Source organism: Neopelma chrysocephalum, unplaced genomic scaffold, assembly GCF_003984885.1.
Source record: "Neopelma chrysocephalum unplaced genomic scaffold, ASM398488v2 Primary Assembly neopelma1_119, whole genome shotgun sequence".
Taxonomy (NCBI): domain Eukaryota; kingdom Metazoa; phylum Chordata; class Aves; order Passeriformes; family Pipridae; genus Neopelma; species Neopelma chrysocephalum.
The window spans coordinates 1,681,820-1,698,180 of NW_020897781.1; the positions used below are offsets into that span (position 1 = coordinate 1,681,820).

Here is a 16,361-nt window from a genome sequence, read left to right on the forward strand (position 1 = left end):
ATGGGAAGGGAATTAAGTCAAAGTTGAAACCCTATTGACTGAATGTGAGGTGAAAGTTTTGGGACAGGGAGCGATTGGGTCTGTGACATTGTGTCCCAAGTAGAGGTTGCTCCACTGTGCTGCTGGGATAAGTGAAGGTGTCAGATGGGCTTTGAAAGAAGTTGCCTAATTTAAGCCAAAAACTGCCTTTTAATCGGGCTTGAAGCCTGAAATGAGCCTTCCTGGTGCACATGTCCTTGCTGTACCCAAAATCCAAGTGCATGTGTGGGAATGAGAGGAAAATAAATGAATTCCCTTCCCTGATAAAGGAAAATGAAATCCTTATTTGTAAGAAATCAAAATTGTTGGGTGGGTGAGATTCCAGGTAAAGCTATCTTGACCAAAGTTAGCCCAACTTGAGAGGGGCTCTGCAGAGGGGCACAGTTAATTCATCCCTCTGAAATCTGATGTTGCCACGAGCACGTCTGAAGTCCCAGCTTCTCCTGCTTTTGCTTATGCTTCTCTTCCATAATTCTGAAGCTTTGCATCTAGCGAGCTCCTGGCAAGAGGAGCTAAAGGTTTGTTTGTTGCCCTCAATATTTTGATGTAATTAGTCAGCGAGTTACTCGCTGCTTTTGCCCAGAGAAATGCGCTCTCCAAGAACACAAGTGACAGGAGAGGATTAAATAGCCTTCTGGAGAGAGCTGCTCCATTTCTTTTTTTTATTAAAAACAAAAAAAAGTAAAAAAAAAAAATAGTGCCTGGGAGCAATGTTGTTGCTTTAAAAAAAAATGACATTTGAAACAGTTAACTCTGCCTGCAGTGTCTCAGCAGAGCACGGAGTTGTCAGATTCTCTCTCACATTCCCTAGAAACTTTCAGCTCCCTCCCATCATGGAACAGCTTCCCGGCTGCTGGGGAGGCAGGTGGCTCTGGCAGGTCGGCTGCTCCTGCTGCGCTCACCCACTGAGCAGGGAGCTCTGCTGAGGAGAGCAAGGACTCCCTGCTGGAAAGGGGAGGATTGGGAGAAAATGATTTGGAGGGGAGAGAAACTTCTGACTCACGGGATATGAGCCGATCCTTGGCTGTGGGGCCCAGGCGTGACTGCACTGCTGGGGACTGTGGGTTTTCTCCGCTCCTGGTTCAGTTCTGGGACAAAACCAGTGCAGCAGAGTGGGCTCAGCCTGTGCAAGTGGCTGGAAGTGGGGATGAAAGCTGCTCTGAGAGCAGTGCCCATGGGTGTCCAGCTGCTGCCTCATCCCTCCTCCTTGTTGTCCCTGAGTCGTATTCCCAAGCAAGCGAAGGCTGGGGGAAGGACAGAAAGGTATCACTCGTCTCTATTTAATTTCAATTACACGGAGCCTGCAGGAGCGCTCGGAGCAGTGCCAGCAGGGCTATAAACTTAACATATTTGATGATTCTCCTCTTCAGGCAAGCAGTGCACAGCAACCACCCCATTCAGCAGCAATAATCCTGGGGGGCTGGGACACTCCAGCTGGCAGAGACTCCTGTTTAATAAGCTGACCCTTCAGAAGCCATTAATTGCCTTATTTCATAGTGGGCAGTGGGGCACCCTGTGTGTGCCCCTGGTCTGGGGGGCTCGGCGAGGGAATGGGCTTCGTTTTGAGTGTGCTGAGCCCACGCCATGGGAGGGGGTGCTGGTGGGAGCCGAGAGCCAGCGGGCACTGAGCAAAGCTGCCTCGTACCCCAGGGGAGTTGTTGCTGCACGATGATCTCACCTCCTTTTATGCCTTATTGCTTCTGTCTCTCTGACTCCATATGACACACGCTTACGTGTCAACTTTTCACTTCTTATATGGCAGCAGAGAGGAAAGGCTTAATATCATAAAGACAAGCTGGCAGCTGGGAAGTAGCCCATTTAGTCATCTAACTTTGCATCAGAGGCACTGCCAGACCCTTCCCTGGCTCTTCCAGGCAGCTTCTCCCTTCTCTGCCTGACCTGGTGTCACATGTGGTAGAAATCCCTGCCAGAAATCCACCTGCTTGAGCAAACACTGTTGATGGGCCCCAGTCCTGTGCTGGGGACAAGACGATTTGTGTCCCTCAAACCCCTCTGTGTGCCAAACTTGGGCTAATGTTGGGGAGAAATAATGTGAGGTTTTTGTTTTAGCTATTGTGGGGTTTTTTGCAGTTCTGTTTTTGTCTAGAATCTGTGGGGCTGAGGGTAAGGTCCCACCACAGATTCAAATTCACTTTGGCTGTGACAGTCAACACTGGGGCAGCTCCAGAGGTTTGGAGCCCAGAAGGAAACTCAAGTCATTGACAGCTAAATCTATGGATGGCTAAAATGATAGAGGTTTCTTCTACTCTCACTACATGCTGTGGAAATTTTCAGAAGCAGGTACTGAGCTGAACCCTGTGCCGCCCTGTCCCAGGAAGGTTGTCTTCAGCTGGCTTTTCTTCCTTGCTATTTCTGTATGTGAAGAACCCAATTTATTACCTTTGCTTTTTACGTTTGGCTTCCCCACAGAGTGCAGCCTTGTACCCTCCTCTGAAAGCACAGTGCTCGGGCTCTCTCTTCCTCTTCCCTCTTGATTTCCAAACTGATGATAGAGCGATTTGGATGCAGCGTGTCAAATACTTGAGCCAGATCAATGCGTAAAACTCAGTCTGTTTTGACATCCATCTCTGCTTGGAGTACTTCCCTGTGCAGGTCTAGAGCAGCTGTGAGGAAGGGAAGGCTTTGGTTTCAGCAGTTGCTGATGCCTCCTTTCACCCTTCAACTTGTTGGGGTGGGGTCATGCTACCAGTCTGGGGGGACAACCCTGTCCCCATCCCCACAGGTGGGGAGATGCACACAGTGCTGGTGTTGTGGCCGCTGCCATGGTGGAGATGGAATCAGCACTATGCTGCTCTCCCTGGAGGTTTATCCTTTTCTCACCAGCTGGGAGAAATAGAGGTGAACTAGAGGAGTCTTGGAGCTGAAAACCCCTACTGTCGTTTGTTCCTCTTAACGCATTTATCTCACCGTGGCTGCTTCCTCACCGGCCTCTTCTTCAGCCACCATTGTCACTACTCATCTTCAGGCCCAGGAGTCCTGATGTTTCCCTGAAGCCCCTTTGCACAGCACAGGTACAAAGTGCACACATGGCCCTAAAGGTCTTCCCAGACCGCCGTGGGTGGGGAAGGACATCCCTGTCCAACACCGGCACTGCCAGTGGACGTTCTCCTCATACCTGCTGTGCTCAGCCCAGCTTGCACGGGTGGTTTGGCCCTTCCTGAGGGCTCCTGCGCATCAGCAGCACCGTGGGAAGGGTTTTACAAGACCGGAGATGCTCTTGTAACCTCACCCTGAGCCGTCAGGTCTTTTCCTTCAGCAGCAACGTGTCTTGGAGCTGCTTCCTTCCCAGCAGCCCGAGACAAGCTTATCCAAAACCATCTCTAAGAATTTATCTGCGCTGAATTCTCCTGCTGGTGTTTCGACACGTCGGCTCCACGGAGGCTTTCAATTTGGTATGAAAAGTAATTATTGCCGGGGTGCAGTTTAGCTGTTGTGTTTTACAGTGCTGGTAAGGTTAAAAGAAATAATAATAATAATATAAGAAAGACTCAGCCAGAGTAACTGCCTGCAACATGCTATTTGCATTTTTAAGGAAATACTTCTTTGAGACAGCTTGGGTGAAAGGTCGTCATTTGCATATAAATGGAAAAGAAAGTGTGTGATGCTGGAAGTTACATCTATATTATTTTCTCAGCAGTGAGCTGCTGTTTTGGAGATTAAGGGATGTGGTTTGCATTTGGCTTTTGTGGAATAGAGAAACTACCAGGAAAGCCAAATTAGAACAAAAAAATGAGGGAAATGTGCAAGAAGAAAGAAGCAACATCATGTTTCTGGGAGATGCTTTCCTGCAAGCCTGACACCTTACACGCCTGTTTTCACATGTGCTGGGCACATGCACATGAGTGTGGCTGGGCAGAGTTCCCTCTGAGTGCATAAAAGGATGGATGCTGGAGATGAAGCCGGGGGCTGGAGTGGTTCATGCTGTGAATAAGCCTGGCAGAAGGGGAGGATGCTGGCACTCATCATTTGCAAGTGATAAGCCAGGGTTTCCTTGATATTTTATTTTCTTCTTTAATATTATTATTTTTCTTTTCCTTCAGACTCAGGTGTGTTTGGAGAGGAATTAATCAGCTGTCTCAGTGAAATTCCTCCAATTGCAGTAGGAACACTCACACTTAGTGTCTGGCAGGAGAAAGGCAGGAGGTTGAGAAGTCCATGGCTCAGGTCTTGCTCTTGCCTTAGAGAGGGGTCCACACTGCCTGAGAGCTTTTCCAGGCCCTTTTACTGCCCTGGGCCTTGGAGACACCAAAGGGATTCTCTGGTGGAGAACCTCAGTGCTTTGTTTCACCTCTTGTTGGTGGCCTTGCTTGCCACACTCAGAGCATCTTTGTGCTTTGACAGCTCCCCCACGGAGCTGGGGGAAAGCGGGATGTTGAACAGTGTTCACTCTTTAATCTTTTTGATCAATACTTAAGAACACAGTGCAGACAGCAGCGCTGCTCTGGGCACGCAGCTTTTGTTCCTCTCTTGAACAGCACACAAGTGCTACAAGGATGGAAGGTGAAAAACACCTTCTTTTATACCCTCTGCAGTGCTGTGTACTGTGCTGCTGCCACTTAGTAGAAAAAGAAAAAAATACTCTAATAAAAAGTCTTATTAACTGGCCATGAACACTGGAGCATGAATATTGCTCTTAATGAGGAGAGACTGCAGCCTCATTTGTTTCCCTGCATCGTGGGTGCACAGGGCTTCAGCTCTTGTGGTGCTGGCTGATGCAGAGAAACAGGATGAAATGTTGGTCCTTTCCTAGGGCTCATCTTGGCGTGCAGAGGAGCTGGGCAGGGATGGACAAAGGGCCCCAGGTGAAGGATGGCAGCACAACCATCACCAGGGCCTGGGGATGTCTGCTCCCGTGATATTTGAACTCTGCTTCTGGTGGATCTTGATCCTGCTACTGAACCCCACCACTGAGGGCTTTGCTCCCTCTCCAAGGAGCAGGTAGCCCTGCTTCTTCCATTCCCATTGCAACATGTTCTTGTATTTGGGATATTTGAATAATCTTGTGATGAAACCAGTTGCTCAGTGTCATGTCCTAGGGCAATGGGGAAGGGATGATCCCCTTTTCCCATAAAGGACCTGACAAAGAGTTCAAAAGCATCCAAAAGTGCCAGGTATGACAGCGCAAAGCATGAGCTGGCATGGCTGAGGTGACCACAGGGGCTGGCGCAGCTGCTTGGGCAAAGGTGGCAGGTGACAGCATCAGAAGCAGGATGAGCCAAGGGCTGAGGTGGCATGGGGCTGGGAAGTAGAATGTGAGTCACTTGTGCTTCAGGCAGGAGGGAGCTGAGATGGGTGATGCTCCCTGTGCTGCAGGAATTGCTGGAAGGAGAGTGGCAGGTTCTTGTGGCTGGAGATGGAGAAGCAGCAGTGCTGTGCTAGCAGTGACCTGTCCTCTCCCCCTTTGCATAGTGAGATGGAAACTCTGGTGCTCCCCTCCTCTCTCCTGTGCCCCCAGGACCTGTAGAGCTGATCAGGGCTGTTCTTGGCTGTTGGCACTGAACACCTCGGAGCTGTGCTGGTGCTGAGCCGGCTGCTTAGTGTGTCAGCAATGCACACTGTGCTGCAGGGTTCTGTTTGGCAGTGAAAGCACTAGGAAGGCTTGATCCTATTGAAATCAAGCCCTTCCTTTCCTTTGGGTAAGGGGAAAATAAAAGGTCAGAGTGCACATCACAGATTTCATAACCTTTGATGTCACAGCATGTGATTTGGTAGCGTGGTGGGTTAAGCCAGCACTGTGTTTTTGTTGGAATGGTGGGATCACAAATTCAGCTCATTGGTACAGTGAGTTGTTGGGTCTCTGAACAGCCATGCAGTTCAGCAAGGCACCCTCCTGCTCTGTGCTTCAGTGAGTGGGGCCACGGTGGGGATGAGGAGCAGTGAGCTCATGAGCAAACTTTGAGCCATGCAAACACAGTCAAGGGGCCAGGTCCCTGCAGTTCAGCTCCAGTTTTGCGGGAGGAACTACTCATGACTCCTTCATTTCTCCTCTTATAGAGATTCTAAATCCTTTTGGACTTGCCCAGGTGAGAACACTGAAGCTCAACATCCCCATCCCTGGAACTGTCCGAGGCCAGGTTGGACTGGGCTTGGAGCAGCCTGGTCTAGTGGAAGGTGTCCCTGCCCATGACAGGGGCTTGGAATAAGATGGTCTTTAAGGTCTCTTCCAAACCAAACCATTCTATGATTCTATGATTTGCCTGGTGATTGCTCAGCTCCTCTCCAACCACAAGGAAAAGTATCTTTAGGGGTCAGCAAATGAACAAAGAACAACCACAATCTAGCCACCCACGCTACGTCTCCCATCCATACATCCCATCTAAACTGATTATTAAATCATATTTGCTGATAAGTATGAGATGTAATATCTATTACACAGCTGTTAAACCTCAATTAATATGTTTTAATGATCAGTCGTTTACTGTGCACTATACAATTAACATCCGGTATTAGATCTTAAATTAAATGCGTGTTTGGGAAGCTGAATTTGCAGCACTGAACATCACCATGCCACGGTACACAGCGATAATTGCCTCGAACAGACAGGCTTTCTGTGCCCCGAGAGGGGGTTAAACCAACACCCCTGGCATCAGAGAAGAATGGAGGAGAATTGCTACAGAAGCCAGGTTCTATTTTTTCACTGTATTTTGATCCCCACGGAGGTTTTCATTCATTTCCCTTGAGAAAAGCACCCTGATGCTGAGCTGCTGTGCATGTGAGAAGGTTGAGCTGTGTGGGGTACTGGCTCAGAGGGGTGTTTTCTTGGCAAGGGTTGGGCAGGAACGTGGGGCAATTAGCTGTGATGAGTCCTGGAGGTTGTGCAAGGGGGTTCGGTGCTGCGGTTTGGATCTCAGACTGAAGCCTTAAATCAAAGTTGATTCATGTTGCCTGCCAGGAGAAAAGCCCTCACTGCACCCTGGGTTTGGGGCCATGCAGGGAAGTAAATTCAGCTCTTGGTGTTCTCCAGGCAGTGGCCAGTGGCCACAGAGCTGTGTGTGTGGGCAGCGCACTGCAAAATCATAGTCATAGAGTGGTCTGGGTTAAAGGGACCTTAAAGATCATCTTGGTCCACCCCCTTGCCATAAGCAGGGGCACCTTCCACTAGACCAGGTTGCTCCAAGCCCTGTCCAACCTCGCCTTGAACATTTCCAGGGATGGGACAGCCACAGCTCCTCTGGGCAACCTGTGCCAGGGCCTCACCATTTTCTGAGTAAAAAGCTTCTTCCTAACAGCAAATCTAAATCTCTCCCCTTTTAGTTTAAAACTGTCCCCCCCTTGTCCTATCATTGTTTGCCTGTGTAAAAAGTTGCTCTCCCTCTTTTCTGTAAAATGCAGGAATGTTGGGCATCCAGCAGTGCAGAGGAGTGCAGGGGTCCAGGGGTGGCTTCTCCATCCTAGAGAAGCTGCAGAATTTGGTTTTGATTTTTTTTTTAGAGTTATTTTAATTCACACTAAAGAAGGGGACCAAAATGCTCCCTCTGATCCCTGGCACTGCTGCTGTATCTGCTCTGAGAAGTGAGCCCACGTTGTCTGGCAGGACACTGAAGGACCCAGCTTGTTCTCAGCACGCTGCTGCCTTGTTAGCACAGGATTCACCTTTCCCATAAAAAGTGTTCCTGAGCAAAGATGAAGAAAAATCTTTCTCCCTTTCCTTTTGCTTTTGTCACACTTGGGGGAGCAAATGAAGATTGATATGTTTTTCTTCTAGTCTTTCAGTTTAAATATGCAGTGGTGCATCTTATGAGAAAAGGAGGCCTTCACCCCCCCATCTTTTCTCTGCGGAAGTTTCCTCTCCCCCCAGTGCTTTGCTACATCAGGTGCAACCTCTGCTGAGATTTGGTGACAGGGTGGTGCTGCAAATGTGGCTCCTCTGGTGCTGTAAGGACATGTGTGGGAGCTGGCTGCTCCCCAGGCAGCCCCCTCCTGCAGCATCCTGCCTCGTTTTTTATTCACTCTCCCCCAAAGCTTCCTATGAGGTTTGCTGTGTTTATTTTTGGGGGAATTTTCTGCCATTCTTTAGAGGGTTTCATTTTTTTTCTGGGAAATCAGTGCTCTCTTCTTTCTCTGTAAATGGAAAGTAAAACACACACGTCTGATTAACACTCAGAATTGCTGTGGTCTCCCTCCCAAGTTTCCACATCACCTTGTTTGGTGTTGATGAGAGTGACCCAAGTGTTTCACGGAACCTGTTCTTCTGTGCCAGGATTGTACACAGCTTGCAATATCTTGATTCACAGCTGACAGGTTTGGGAAAGAACATCATTAAGAAGAGGATGGTTGTGGATTGTCCTAAATGTTCATGGGGAAAAGCAGCCTGTCCACTGGAGGCCCCAGTGTGTGCTCCAGTCCTGACTGTGTGGAGGGTACTGAGGAGCGAATTGGTGGGGGAAAGCTGGCGGTTTCCTTTGGGATGTGAACACCAGGCAGTGATCCATCAGACCAGCTGAGCATCTAGATTATTTTTCAAGGGGAAGTGGATGCAAGTGCCCCCAGCTGTGAGCTTCAGCTGTCCCAGTTCAGTGCCAGAAGGGGACCCCAGAATCAGCCATTAACTCCAGGATCTGCTTCCCATGGGCTAAAACTTGTATTTCAGGCAATATCCCACACCTTCCCTTGGGTGGCCCAGGTAGGGGTTAACACACATGTCCTTCACATAACCAGTGAGCTTTGTTTCTGCTGAACCCAGGATCTGGAGGGAGGTGGAAAAGGCAGAGCCAGCAGTGCAAGCTGATCCTCTCCGGAGACCAGATACATTTAAGCAGCACAAAGTACAGGAAATCTGATTCCAGTGTTGATGGAGCTGCTTTGGCCACCCAAAGTAGGCTGGGCAGGGGGACTGGAGCAGGCAGGAAGGCTCTGAGCTGGTGTGGCCAACGCACCTTCAGCCTAGCCAAGGCTCCTCACCCCAACACTCTGTGCCTTCCCCTCTTGCTTAAAGGGATGAAAATACGGGAGGTTGGGATGGGGCCTGTGGCAAGGACAAGCTGGTACTTTGAGGCAGATTTATCCATGGCAGCTTCCAGAATTCACCCTTAGCCTGTGACTTAGGCACACATGAGAAAACAGGCTCAAAAAGGATGAGTCTGCATGTGTGTTGCTAATTTTTCCTCCTCGGGGTTGAATCTCATGACCTCTCAACCTTTCAAAAATCTTAAACCCAAGTAGAGCTTTGATCTGGCATTCAGGATCCATTGTTTCTACAGTTTAACTCACTCTCTGCTCCATCCCATAGAGGATGCTCCTGCTTTAAAACATGTTTAGGAGAAGGATGCTCAGTGAAATGCTTCAGATGAGCAGGCAGGCTGTACTGGCCTATGAATGTGCTGTTGAAACATCTTTATTTCTTCTTATTTGGTATTTTCCCCCCTCTGTTCTCCTTTCTTCTGTCCCTTTCTAGCATTTTTTTTCTCATTTTCCTTGGTTTTAATCATCTGCCTGGCCATCTGTGCTTCCCCGCTCCCTTTCCTCGGAGCTTCTCCAAAGCAGCATAACGTTTCAGCAACTCTTGGATTTTGCCTCCAAGCCCTGTGCCTTTTCTTGGGTCCAGGCTAGAACACAGTGTTTCAAACAGAGTTTGGAGTCTCCTGTGAAACCTAGAAAAGTTCCCCTAGCTGCACTCCTGGCTCCAGAGCAGCTGTTTAAGGACAAACACATAAAGATGACTTTCACAGTCACCTATCTTAGGCACTATCTTGGATGTACAAATTATCCCAGTCTTTCCATGTACTTGTCCTTGCAAGAGCACTGTGGGAATTACTGGTTGTTCTGTAGTCGGTTGTAGAGGGAGAACAGACACAGGCAAGGAGGAGTCAATTCCCTGGTGATTTTCTGCATGTTCTCCTAAAAGCTGTTTTGTGGCAGAGCAGTTCCAAAGTTGCTTGGTTGGTGTCCTAAACAACAAATTATCTATTGCTGGCAACACAGCTCCCACAGGTTTCCTTCAGCCTGTCTGAACCTTCTCCCTGCTTCTCCTTTCTTTGAGATCACCCCAAAAATAAACTTCAGGGTGAAAAATGACCCACTCCCAGGACGCTGATGCCAGAAAGTGGTGATGGAAACCTATATGGGGATCCCCCTCTGCAGTCAGTGATGCCAATTCACTGTTCTAGATGTGCAAACTTTTGTGAAATATTAAAAATTAGCTTCACCTCTGGAAAGATAAGAGAGTGTAAAGGGAGAAGCCCTCTGCCAGCTGCCATGTGCTCCATGAGGTGCCCAGCTCACCAGTGATTACTCACTGTTAATAGTGTGTTTTCCAACCGAGCTGAGCAGTGTTGCAAGGTTTGGGGTAGGCTGAGGATGCAAATTCTTCATGGCTGGGGGTCTTGGCCTTGGTGTGGCATCCCGGGCTCCTGCTCGGGGCCTGGAGACCCTGAGGGTTTGCATGGCAGGGAATAAATATTGCATTTTCGCCTCTGGCTGATGCTGCTGATGGGGTGCCGGGCTGACTCTGGGTCCTGACCCCGTGTTCCTCTTTCCCTCCCCAGAAAATGAGTTTCGGGGTGAGCTGCTGAATCAGAGGTGGACCTGCGGAGAGAAGATCAGCAGCTGTGAGGGAGCCGCCAGCCTGCACGGCACACACATCAAGGTGAGCACACAAGCTTTTACTTTTTTAGCACAGTGACCCCACCACCACCACACCATGTGTTGGCCGTGGAATGAGGGCCACGTGCTGGTCCAGCCCCTATGGACCAGCTGGTCCTGGGGGGATGGAGCCTTTCCGGTACCCAAAGTGACGGGCAGGGCTTGGAAGTCTCTGTCTCCTCGCTACAGCCAAACCTCCTGTATGGTGAATTCGGGCAGGGAGGGCTTCCAGCTGTCAAGATTTGGCTTTGAGTCCAGATAGTTAAATCCTTGCCTTCCTCTCCGGTGCCATCCTTCAAGGGTGGCTCAGATCTGGGTATTTAGTTCACTCCCAGGACTGTTAAAATAGGCCCTTTCTCCAAGGCGCCGGCTGGTCGGAAGGAGCCCCTCGAGCACCAGGTGAAGCTGTGGTGCCTTTGGAGGGGACAAGCAAGGCATTCATTCCTCCCGGGACCCCGGACAGCTCCCTGGGCTCAACAGAGCCACTCATTTACTGCTGCAGCTGTGGCTGATGAAAGAGGTACAGCCAAAGCTGTCAAACCTCCCGGCAGATTCTCTGCCAGCAGATTAGGAAGCATTAATTAAGCAGAGAACTGGGCTGCTCACTACACAAGTGGTGCTTCCTGTCCTATTTTGACCTCTCAGTAGTGAGGCATCATCTCGTGTGTGGGTGGACCCACCTGGGTGGTGAGGAAGCCTCCTTGGGTGACTGATGTTACCGACCCTTCCTGTATCCCCAAATAAACCAAACCCTGGTAAAACCCCAAGCCAGCAAAAATCCACCCTTAAAAGCCATCCTTCTTCACTAACAAGCTGTCAGCTGCACACAGGTGTCGCCAGGAAAGCTCACACCTTCTTAGAAAGCAGAGTAAGCAGTTGTTGCTATATTTAAAATGAGCTCAATTAAGGCTTTTCTATTGAACCTGCCAAATAAGCACTTAGATTAGATTTAATAAGATTGTCGTATGTTAATAAAGCAATGATTACAAAAGGTAATATTCCCAGTACCTGGTGCTCATCTAGTGCTCTGCCTCTGACAAGCACATCGTGAATATTAACCATTTCTTGCAATCCCCAGCTCTGCTTATGTGCGTTTTAACTGAGTGACTGATTCGAGGGTGAGAGATGGGGAGAGGGAGTCTGGAGGGAACCTGGATATTGTGTGTGTGTGTGCAGCCCTCTTACCTCGCAGGGGGAGAGGTCTTGATCCCTCTCTAACCTTTGGATCTGCACTCTGTGCACACACTTGCACTTACAAGTGTGCTCATAAATACATATTGTATTTAAATGTAGTTTTTCATGCCAGTCACAGCTCGTAATCCACAGGATGCTCAGCGGTGAAGGACAATGGGATATGGGGCACGTTTACTTATTTATTTTTGCCTCTAAAGAAGTCCAGGCATGGGATACAATTTCCCATGACAGGTTTGAAATGAGATCTCTGCAGTGCTGGCAAGAGCTGATCTCTGCACGGAGCCAGCTGAGCCTGTCCGCACGGATGCTCCTGGACCACAGTGTCTGATGGCAAAATGAATCTTTGTGTCCCAAATCGTTATTTTCCTGTGCCATGGGGACCTAGCTGGGGTGCAGCTGAAAAGCAGGCAGCTTGTTGGTGAAGGCTGACTGCTGTCAGCACAAGCAGGGATTCTGGTGGGGTCACCAGAACCCATCCCTGCCACAAGCGCTGGCTGTTTTGTCCTCTTTGGAGAGACACATGTAGCTCACTTCAACAACCCCCTCACATGGTGCCAGTCGAGGATAATCTTATGGAAAAGGGAGCTTATTACCGAGCTGGAAAACAATGAGGTCGAAGAACTACGATTTATTTCCACCCCCCCCGCCTTCCCTACCCCTCCTCTTGTGGCGTGAGAGCCATCGGCACGTACGGAGCCGCTCAGGCCTCCCTGGCGTCGGGATTGCGTGTTGTAGCCCTCTGAGACAGTCAAGAGGAAAGTGTGTGTCAACTCAAACTACAGCGTATGAAATCACCCGGCCCGGACGCGCACGGTGCAGCTGCGGCTGTGTCAGACGTGATGCTCGGGAGCAGCTTTTCTGCTCCGCTTCCCCCGTGTGGAGGATGCTGCCGTGTGGAGGATGCTGCTGCCACCGCCACGGAGCGTCGGCGCTCGGGAGGCGTTTCACTCGCAGCACCGGGTGCTTTCCGTGGGGGTTGGACCCTTCCTGCAAATGCGAGCTGACAGCACGGCTTCAGGAAGGATGTTTGTGACACAGCTGTAGTGTTGGATTTGAGGTGGGTACAAGCTGTGGGTTTGCGTCTAAACGTATCAAGGAAAAATCACACTCATCCCCCCCCGCCCCGACTCCAAGCCCGGGAACACCGCGCAGGGTGTCCTTTCCTGGAAGCAGTCAGAGCAAAAGGCAGGCAGGAGTTTATTCAGCCGAGGACAGGACTCACAATAGGTGGAACGTCAGGAGGATTTAAATCAAACAGCAAGAAAGACCCTAGAGGAAGAAGAGGAAAAAGAAAAACCTCCTAATCTTCGAGTGTGGTTATAAAATAGCAGCTGGGAGCTACTACTATTGAACCTGTTTTAAAAGTAGAGGCACACTGTTGATCAAGGGTATTTCTTCCTCCATCACTCCTTACTTATTAAAAAATTCACAGCTAGAGAAGCTCCAGCAGGATGAAATCCTCTTTGTTTTCTACAGTGACCAAAGATGCCATGGCACTTCGCAGAGAGCAAGGGGGAGAAATTTGGAGGCCCAGAGCAATGTCTCTCTGCCCATGTTCAGTTTGCAACAGCCAAGGAGGAGGAATTCCTGGTAGGGTGGGGGAAACACTCCCCCCCCACCAAAAAAAAGGAGAAATCAGAACAGGCCATTCAAACCTGTCCTCACCAGTTGGTGGGAGCTGAAGGGCAGTTTTGCTGCCTTTTCCCTTGAGGAGTTAATTGAGGGGCTTCTTTAGATCTGGAAGAGGGGGAGGACCAAGTAGAAAACTACTTTTCAACAATTCTGTAGGCAAAATGTCATTTCTTCTGGCATTTTCCTTCTGCTGCTAGGCAAATGTAAGTTAGGGTTTTTTTGAACTAAAAATAGAGGCTCTGTGTGTCCGTCTGTCCCTCTAAAGCTCAGATGCAGCTTCTTGCAATTGGCATTTTGCTATGTCCACAAATAAGCACTGATGGAAGCTCTGCTGCTTTCGCTGTAAAATAAATATTCCCGCTGAATCCTCACCTCTCTTTGTCCAGCTGAAGGCTTTTTCAGCATGTTTATTTTCTCTGAGCTCTGTGGTGCTCTTGAATACATATAAAGTATTACTGCTGACCAGGGGGAATTTCAGCAGGGCTCTTAATGGCACAGATTTGCATAGAGCTGTCGAAGCCCAGGCGCACCTGGGCATCAGCACATGGTGGGCTCCCAGTGGGCTTATGTTCTGTTATGTCCCTTAGTCTCCCATTGGAAAGGAAATGTGTATTAAGATAAGAGGGAAGAAGAAAATATCAACCCTGTAGGTACTCCATAAAAGGAAACTTTGGATCTGTGCTGTATTGCTGTCTTGGCAGCAGAACAAGACCTTTACTGTAGAATCAGGTTGTTAAAATTCACGTTGTAGCATCGGGTTAAACTCTGTCTCAAGTTTATCTATCTGAACCTTATTGACTTATATTTGCAGTATTGACACATCATCATTATAACTTGTATTCTGGTTGTGCCAGGGAGCCCCTTAGTGTGGGTAAACACATGGTGCCGTGGTGCAGAGGATATTTCTTCCCTTTAGAGAGAAAATGGGGGAAAAAGGGGTACTCCAGGATGAAAAGATATTCCCAAGGTTACCCTGATTGTCAATGGCAGAGCATTGAGTTGAATCCTGAAGCAAGTACCCTGAGACCCAGCACAGAGTCCTTTCCTGCAGCACTGGGTTAGGAAACTTGCTAGATGCTTATTTTGATTCAATCTTAGACATAACCTATTGGTAAGTGAGGAGGAGCAGAATAAACTTCTGTATTTTCTAGCTGGACTAACATGCCTGTGGCTGGCATTTGGTAGCAATAATTTATTTGCAGGTTTCCCCTTGGATTGCTTTGTTTTCATTCAGAGTTAAAATAATAAGAGTGAGATCCAGACAGCTTCTCAGCCTGGCTGTTATGTGAACAAGAGAGAGACCTAATGAAAATACCCTGTCGGTCTCCAGGACTGCAAACATGCACTGTGTAACCTGGAATTCTGCATTAAAACGGTCTGTCTAGAGGGCTTCTGGCTGAGAAGGCAACAATAAAGGACAGTTGGTTTCATGTAACCTTCCTGCATCCAAGCTCGATACCAAGGAGGCTCCTGAAGTGCAGTCATGGCTGTGCCAGTTATTTAAGCTGCCTGGGAGGAGCAGGGGCTGAGCTCTGAAATGGATCTTATTCCTGGTGTTTCAGCACTTTAGTGGGGAATGGGGATTTTTGAGGATGCTGTTGCTGTTGATTTAAGCTGAGAAAAGAAACCTGATGGTAGAAAACCGTCTAGGAGTGCAGAGCTCACCCCATCCTGCCTGTGATGCAAGTGGAATAAATACACGGGGGTGAGGCTGTGACAAGTTCTCTAAAAAAAGTAAAGGGGTCTCCCCTGTGGGGAAAACCCTCAATAATTTAGGAGTTTGGGTTTTGGTTTTTTTTGTACAGTAAGTCAGGCATGGCAGCCTTTTTGGCTTTTGCATTCTTTGGTCCTCAGCAAGGTTGGTCTGCTCCTGTCTTAGGTGGCTCCTGTCCCACTGCCCATGTGCTAACCAAGTGTAATCCTGTCTTCCCAGGGTGTTTGATCCTGGCTTGAAAAAGGTGTGCTAGGCAATGGGAGGAATTACTCTGAGGTGCTGTGGTGTAGCGAGGAGCCTGGATGTTACCTCGGAAGTGATACCTAATTTCTTGAAGACAAATGTTACATGAAATTGGATTTCCCTTATTTATAGATGTCCCACATTTATAGACAAGCAGCTTGAGCCCTTCCCCCCTGCCTGTCCTTGAAGGGCAGGGTTAAGAAAAATGAAATTTTGCTTTGCTTTTCCATGCTGGCCCTGTGGCCTCTTATTTTGGCCAGGGCTGGTCCCTTGCAGGTGATGCCCACTGCCCTTCCCAGAGCCTGACCTCCTCTGCCACTTCAAATGACTGATCTGCAGGAAACCCACATTGCCAAGGCACCAGCCCAACATGTGCCAATTCCCTGGGGATCAGTAAAAAAAAAAAAAAAAGAAAAAGAAGAAAGAAAAAGCCCTCTCTGAAATTCCTTTTGGTTGGAGGCTCCCAGCAATCCAAGGTATTAGTTGTATTGTCGGCGTGTGGCGGCATCAGGGAGCGAGCTCAGCACACGCCGACGTTGAAAGGCTCATAAATGTAATGAAGTCCCTGTGACACCTGCTCCTCTCCACACTTTAAACGTGAGCCATTGGTCCGCAGGGAACCAGGGCTTTAAAAATACAAATTATAGTAATTGTCTGCTGTGTTATTGGGAAGATTGTAATAAACGTGGAGCACAACGCGGCGGTGCCATGAGCTGAATGCTGACAGGATGCAGAAATTGCTCCAGGTTTTGATTCCCCACTGCCACTCTTTTTTTTTTTTTCCTTTCCTCTCCAGCCTCCCTGTCTAACAAATCACATAAATCATCACATGCTAACAGTGAATTTCTGGAGGGTGGCAATGGAAAGGAGAGAGGCACTCGGAGAAATTTCATCCCTCCTCTCTGAGGTGGTTTTAGCTGTGGTTCCCCACAGGCTG

The 16,361-nt window shown here is 48.8% G+C and overlaps 1 protein-coding gene across 5 annotated transcripts in view; it reads left to right on the top strand.

The window, feature by feature from the left end:
* MYT1 (myelin transcription factor 1) overlaps window positions 1–16,361 on the top strand; it is a 66,159-nt gene that overhangs the window by 12,609 nt on the left and 37,189 nt on the right. For all 5 annotated transcript variants that reach the window (XM_027697559.1, XM_027697561.1, XM_027697560.1 and 2 more), the window contains exon 2: window positions 10,545–10,645. In XM_027697559.1, coding sequence (XP_027553360.1) covers window positions 10,545–10,645 — 101 coding nt within the window. The remainder of the gene's footprint in view (window positions 1–10,544; window positions 10,646–16,361) is intronic.